Source organism: Peromyscus californicus, unplaced genomic scaffold (genome assembly GCF_007827085.1).
Source record: "Peromyscus californicus insignis strain IS unplaced genomic scaffold, ASM782708v3 Scaffold_20__1_contigs__length_68692818, whole genome shotgun sequence".
In the NCBI taxonomy this organism is placed as follows: domain Eukaryota; kingdom Metazoa; phylum Chordata; class Mammalia; order Rodentia; family Cricetidae; genus Peromyscus; species Peromyscus californicus.
In genome coordinates this window covers 67,796,991-67,803,863 of record NW_026294503.1, presented here as the reverse complement: position 1 = coordinate 67,803,863, position 6,873 = coordinate 67,796,991, and the positions used below count along the sequence as shown (strand labels likewise).

At 53.2% G+C, this 6,873-nt stretch overlaps 1 protein-coding gene across 1 annotated transcript; it reads right to left on the bottom strand.

The window, feature by feature from the left end:
• Window positions 1–4,146: 4,146 nt before the first annotated feature.
• On the bottom strand, window positions 4,147–6,321 carry Hoxc11 (homeobox C11). Its single transcript, XM_052747554.1, has 2 exons — window positions 5,640–6,321; window positions 4,147–4,379 (listed from the first exon to the last, which is right to left on the bottom strand). Exons 1-2 carry the CDS (start codon window positions 6,319–6,321, stop codon window positions 4,147–4,149), a joined length of 915 nt encoding a protein of 304 aa, XP_052603514.1.
• Between the last annotated feature and the right edge of the window lie 552 nt (window positions 6,322–6,873).

Genomic DNA, 6,873 nt, shown 5'->3' with positions numbered 1-6,873 from the left:
GGGGATAGGGCTCTCCTGAATACCTGCAGCTTCTGTTTGCTGGTAGTCCCCAAAGCCAGGTCCAGGGTAGACCTCAGAAAGGATTGGCCTGACTTTCAAGCCTTTTTGCCTTCAGCAAAGAAAACTGCCCCTGACACATATGATGAAGCCTCAGGGTTCATCTTTCTCTCCTTCTTCTCAAGGGTTCCATCCTGTGTCAAGACCTAAACTAAGCTTTTTTTTTTTTTTTTTCTTCAAGGAGCGGGAATCTTGTAAAACTTTTATGCCAAACAAAGTTATAAAAACTTCCAGGGCGTTGCCTTTTCTACAGGTTTATATGAATAATAAAGAGTGTAGTCGCGTGCACACTATACTGGCCAGCCCTGGGCAGGGAAGGCTTACTAAACAGCATTATCCATCCCTAGGGCACCAGGAAAACCTCAGGGTTACCCACTTCAGGGAATATTGGCCTGGAGAGGAATTGTCCTACAGATTCCTACGAGGGGCGGAGGGTTGGGGTAGTGCCCTTGACTCCCTTGAAGTTCAAAGTTCTCCTTTGCCTTCTTGAGGAAAGGCCTCTCTTCTGTCAGCCCTCTCAAGAAATGAGCTCCAGGTAGTTCCTTCCCTTCTGGTTAACTGATTATGGGTAACTCCAGCTCTCTTCACTTTCAGTCACCTGGTCTGCACCTTTTATCCCCACCCCACAAAGCTTTCCAGTCTTTGTATCTGGGAGACCTAGAACCCAGGGGCTTGCTCTCAGAGTGGGGGTGGTAGGCCCACCTTCATGGCTCCTCTGCTTTACATTTCCCCCAGCCACCTAGGGTCTGAGTGACAAAGAAACTCCAAATCCAAAGCTACCTCCAGCCCATTTCTCATTTCAAACACCCCTGACTCCCCTTGCACCCCCAAAGCCCATAGTGGAAAGGGGGTGGGGCCCAGAGAGCTCTCTCAGCCCACACCACTTAATACCCTTGTAAACTCCCACGTGCGCTATAAACTTGGATTTTTACAACCAACATTCCTCCTTTAGCTCCAGGAAACTTTGAACTCGGCCTCTGGTTTATTTACTTGGGGGGTGGGGAGCTGGGAGCTGAGAGAGGCTGGAGGAAAAGAGGGAAAACGTGGGCAAAGGGATGATGGGGTGGGGGGTCTGGGGTGCGTTGGAAGAGCCAAGACCATCCACTGGGGGTTTGTTTACTGTTTAGGACGGAAGCATTTTCTAACACAGGCCAGACTGGGTCGTTAAGGGCGAAATGAAACTGGGTTTAGAGGCTCGGGGACGCTTTATGGCGGCGTCTAGACTGCGATCTTTTGTTCCAGGGCAGCGTTGCGGCTGGAGGGGATTACCCCAAGGGGTTGAGCCCAGAGTGCCCCTGCCAGCAAGGGGGGTTGGACATCCCAGGAGTTTGAAGGTGGGTTTGCTTGGGGGCCAGAGACCCTCTTTTTTTTTTTTTTTTAAAGAAGGTCGCCACAGAACGTCAGGTTCTTGGGTTCAGATCACACAGGCCTTTGTTTTTCTTTCATGATAACTCCCCTCTCATCCTTTAGAAATCTCTTTTGGAAGAGAGATTCTTTTCTGGGTTGTGTATTTGTGGGAAAGTAGTAACTGCAAGTTTTGAATATTTTTCTCCAAAATCAGGAGTCCTTGGATGCTAGTAGTTTCCTTTTTAAACAGGTTTGTTCTGTGGCTGTCTATTGTTATACACAAAATATGGCCAGCATGCTAACAGTCCCTGGTGTAGTTGGATATAGTGGATAAACATCACATCTCAAGAAATTCCCTCCTTTCATGCACACACAGAAGACCCTCAGTTGTATTCCTGTCTACATTCATTAAATACTGACAGTGTTCACACACCAGGAGGACATAAGCTATGTGCATCAGGTCACATTTGTTCCATGCAGACAAAAGTGCACAACCATACTACTCCTCATGTGCACATGTAAAGACACTGCCTTGAATGATAAAATTTTTGTGGGTGAGCACATGAAAGACTGTGAGCCACAATACACCTAAGTTGGCAAATCTCAAAGAGCCACACTTAGAAATTAGAGATTCAGATAGCTGCAGGAATCCCTGTTATCCAAACAGAGAGCAGTGTCTGTACTTGAGACCCAGGGTGCTCTCCCCTTCCATCCAACAATGCATCATGAATGAAAACATTTCCTTGGAATTCCATAGGACAGAAACACAGAAGGAAGAAGATGGTCCTGCACCTCTTACCTCAAATAACAATTTTTGAAGAGATGGATGAATGTCCTTACTGAAAGAACTAAAAGGATTAGTTAACTTTCTACAGAAGAAACACATGCAGCAAGTACAGATTGGTGTGAAGACTGCCCCCATAAGTCACCTCCTTCCCCGGTGACCTTCTCATTGCTGATTCCTACAAAACACATCTCTTGGGCTTTTAACTCTGGGACACCCAATGTATAAAAGTCAGGGTGGCCCCAGCCTAGGCATCTGGTTCTGTCCAGAGGAGCTTGACCATTTGGGCCAAAGGGGAAGGGGAAGAGCAAGGGGATGGGCCTCACCTTCCCACCCCTAGGCTGTGAAAAAGATGGGGGGGGCTGATTTGTCCTCTTCTCCCCTCCTTCCTTTAAAACTGTACATTTAAATTCCATTGAGAGAGAAAAAGAGAGAGAGAGAGAGAGAGAGAGAGAGAGAGAGAGAGAGAGAGAGAGAGAGAGAGAACCCTACCCTCAGCCCTACATATTTGACCACGACAGACGGAGACATCTGGCAGGAGGGCGGTGGAGCCAAGAAAATTCCTATAAATTTAAATTTGATGATGGTTACAATTAACTCCACAACAAACGTGTGCTTAAGCAGAAAGCGTTGCTGGGCATTTGGACGCAGCTCGAGTTGCACATGAGAAAAGGAGCTTAGGACTAACCATAGACTGTTCTCTGCTCCACAGCTGGAGCAGTCTTTGGTCACCTCTTGCCCCCGCCCGTGGACCTGAGCACCAGTGTCCCAAGCCCTGGCCTGTCACCTCAGAATGCCTGGTTCTCACCAGCAGGCTGTCCTAACTGCAGCAGCCTCCTCCTCCTCCTCCATTACCACCACCACCACCACCACCACCACCACCACCACCACCACCACCACCACCACTTCTGCTGTCTTAGGAGCGCAGGGGGTTTTAAGAGGAGAGGGGTTAATAAAAAGGTCAAATAAAATCATAATATTGAACAGAATGAAATATCTTTATTTGCCACCAAAAGAATTCACAGCAATCCCTCTGAGACAGGAGTAGGGTGGGGATCGCACGTGTACACACTCACTCACGCACATGGACAGTTAGAATCTCACTCCGGTTCAGCCTCCCCCTTCCTCTCCAGGTAGAGAGGCTTATGAAATTTATTTACAAAAATTCAGGCCCCAGCTAGGGAGAGGTGCCCAACCTCATTTTCCTATGCCTCCTCCACCCCAGTCTTGTTTCTTTTTAAGGAGGTAACAACTGCATAGACTAGCAATAAATCTGGGGGGACACTGCTTGGGAAAAGGTTAGGACACCTCAATGCACCAGTTAAGAGTTTTCAAAAGAGGGCTCTACACATTTAGGGTGAGAACAACTAGGCTCAGGCGGGGCCAGGCTCAGACGGAGGTAGGATTTGGATTTTGCACACCTAACACCAGGGCAAAGGTACAGGAATTTCACAGCAAGGTAGGATCACATTTAGCAGTCCCCTAACCGAGGGGCAAGGTGGGGTGGGGGCGGGGAGCCCGGCAGGTCTCGCAGACAAGGTGGCTCAGAGGATCTTTTCACTTGGGCTAGGGAAGGCTTGGAGTTCAAGGATTGTTCGGCTCTGGCGCCCACTGTGCTCGCCCCTCCCCTCACCCAATCCGAGCAGCAAGACTTTGTTGCAAGGTGTATTTTCTTTTAAATAAACAGTCTTGGGGCCTTGGCGCCAACAGGGTCCACTAGCCACGGGTCAGACACTTCCCTCACTCCTTTTTCCACGCGGGGTCTCTGTCCCTACAGTGAATTTGACCCGAGACGAAGGAGGTTCTGGAAGGAAGTGCTAGTAACGGCAGTGGGGGGCCAGCCCTGGCCACAGTCCAGTTTTCCACCCGCGGAAAAAAGACGACTTAGAAAATAAAAATAAAATAAAATAAAATTTCCCCTTCCCCCCTCCCCCCACCCCAAAGGGCTAGGTCTGCAGTTACAGCAGCGGATTTCCTGAAAAATACTGCAGCCGGTCTCTGCTCAGTTTTTTTTCTTTCATCCTTCTGTTCTGAAACCAAATTTTCACTTGTCGGTCAGTCAGGTTCAGCATCCGGGACAGCTGCAGCCGCTTCTCTTTGTTGATGTACACGTTGAAGAAAAACTCTCGCTCCAGTTCCCGGATCTGGAATTTCGAATAAGGGCAGCGCTTCTTGCGGGTGCGGGGGGCGTCTGGAGGGAAGGGAGGGGGCAAGTGCGAGGAGAGGGGAGAGAGACACGTGAGACCCCAGGCGACCCCAGCGGACCCCAGCCGCTGAACGCTCAGCGGCACTGCTACCAGTCCCGCCGCCGGGCAACCCTCCCCCAGGCCGGCGGCTCTTCTTCCGTAGCCGCTTCGCTGGGGCAAGCCTCGATCCCACTGCCAGGTCTAGCTTCGACCACTGAGAGTCTGGTGCCCCCTGCCCCTCAGGCAGAGCCCCAGCTGACGGGGTCTGCGGGTGGAGGAAAGCCTTCCTGGGCCACGTGCTTTCCCTGGGGGTCCTCTGCCTGCTCCTCGGTGCTGCCCTTGCCCCTTCCCAGTGGCCCTCCTAATGCTTCTGCAAATCCATGATACCCCTCCTCCAGAAATCCAAGGGAACCGCGGAGAATCGGCGCGAAGGAGTGAGTTCAGGCGAGAGCAGTGGGGAATCCAGGCAGGAAACCAGCGAGGAGAAGTAGCTGGACACCCTGGAGCCTCCTGCCAGGCCCTGGCGCCCCGGGACGCCCCGCCGTCTGCCTGCCGGGCTTAGCACACTGCCTGGCTGGGCCAGCCCAGAGGCCACAGACCCTGGAGAGCCATCGACACCCTCAGCGCAGAGGAACTCCGATCTTTCCCCCACTCCCCTATCACCGCCAAACCCCGGTTTACCCGGATTTAGACCCATAAGAGCACGTAATTTGAACATTTTTTAAAAAGTCGTTTTAAAAAGAAGCGGAGCGGCCTTAGAGTGCCTCTCTGGGTTCCAGTCCTGCCGCTTCGCTTCTGTCCCTTACCTCTCCCCCTCTCTGGGTTTCTCCCGGTCTGTCCCTCGCCCTCCCCTTTCTCCCCCTCCACCCCTCCCCTCCCTCCCAACCCCCCGGCAGCCCGTCTCCCCATCCTTTCTTAAACGCTCCTCTAAGTTCACGATCAAAGTTAATATCGCCCGCAATGGTGGCACTTTTAAAAATTTCACAGACCGAGGGAGATAACGGAGGAGGGGGGCTCACCCGGCTTTTCCAAAGAGCCCCTTTCCCTCCCTCCCCACCCCTTCTCCATCGTAAAAAGTCGAGTCGTTGGGAGAGAGGGCTTTGTAGGTTATAATAAAATCCTTTGAATGCTTATAAAACTCCACATAAAATCGGACTGACCCAAAACACGAGGCTGTCCGCGCTCCCCTGGCCTCCCCCCCACTCCAGCCCTCCCTCTCCGCTCCCTCCCTCGCTGCCCTCGGGTTCCCGGCCGCTGCTACCTACTGGGGGCGGCTCCCTTGGCCGGCTCCTTGGTCGCTGAGTGGGCAGAACCAGACGAGCTGGGATTCGTGTTCTCCTCCTCGGCCTCGGCCTCAGCACCGGCCTCTGCCCGGGACGCTAGTCCCGAGGCCGGGGGCGCCTCAGGCTCCCCCTTGGCCTCGCCCTTGCCGGAGCAGGGGGGCTCGGCGGGCGCGTCTCCGCCACCGCAGTAGGCGTTGTCGAAGAAGCGGTCGAAGGCTTGGGGCAAGACGCTGTTCTTGTTGACTGAGGAGTAGAAGCCTGCGGGGGCCGCGTGCGGGGCGCTGGGGTGGTGGTGGCCGCCGTAGGAGCCTTCATTTTTCATGAGGATCTCAGTGACTGTGGAAGGAGGCAGGCACTCCCGGTGCATAAGCTCGTCGGCCGCCGCATAGCAAGACGAGTAGCTGTTCCGATGGTGCCACTTGCCGGACGGCTCCAGGCCATAGGAGACCTCCCGGACTGGGGGCACCTGGGCTGAGTAGGGATAGGAGATCTGACGAGAGGGGGCCTGGGGCAGGAAGGAGGAGACGGTGGAGAACTCTGGCACGTAGTAAGTGCAACTGGGCAGATAGAGGTTGGAGGCGCAGCTCCCTCGCTCGCCGAAGTCAGCACCCCTCTCCTTGCGCGAAGGCGAGCAGAAGTTGCCCAGGTTGACCGAGTTAAACATCGTTCTCTTCTCCTGCCTGCTCCGGATGGAGGTTTTGGACCCGGTCTAGCGAGGGGGGAAATTTTGGGAAGGCGAGATGACGCGTTATCCGTCTTAGTCTCTCTCCCCGAGCACGTGATCCAAAGTAGATATTGTCATATATCAGTTCGGAGCACTTCGCAGACGTAGGAGGGGTTCTCTCTTAGGTAAGATCGGGGACGTTCAGGCGATTGGTTTGCAAACACCGCAGAAACATTATGAAAATCAATTGCAGATTTGTATTCGTTTTTCTCTCGTCACTCCCCTCCTCTCCATTCCACAGAGCGAGCAAAGGAGGAGAGAGAGAGGGTTGGGGTGGGGTGGGCGGTGGGATGGGCGGGGGCGGTGGCTGGGAGGGGGTAATTGTATTTTTTTCCTAGCTGCTGCTCCCCCCACCCCCCAGGATTGGGGGAAGGAGGAGAGCTTTCCGTTTAGGGGTCTGGCCTCCTCCTTATGATCCGCTGGGTGAAGAGGAAGGACTTTTTCCTACCTGATTTCCCCAGGAATATTGAATCCTTCTCCTCAAGTCTCAGG

Coding starts and splice junctions, on each gene's coding strand:
- Hoxc11 (XM_052747554.1), bottom strand. CDS start 6,321: ATGTTTAACTCGGTCAACCTGGGCAACTTCTGCTCGCCTTCGCGCAAG. Junction 4,380..5,639: donor GGCCAAGGGAGCCGCCCCCA/GTAGGTAGCAGC, acceptor CCTTCCCTCCAG/ACGCCCCCCGCACCCGCAAG.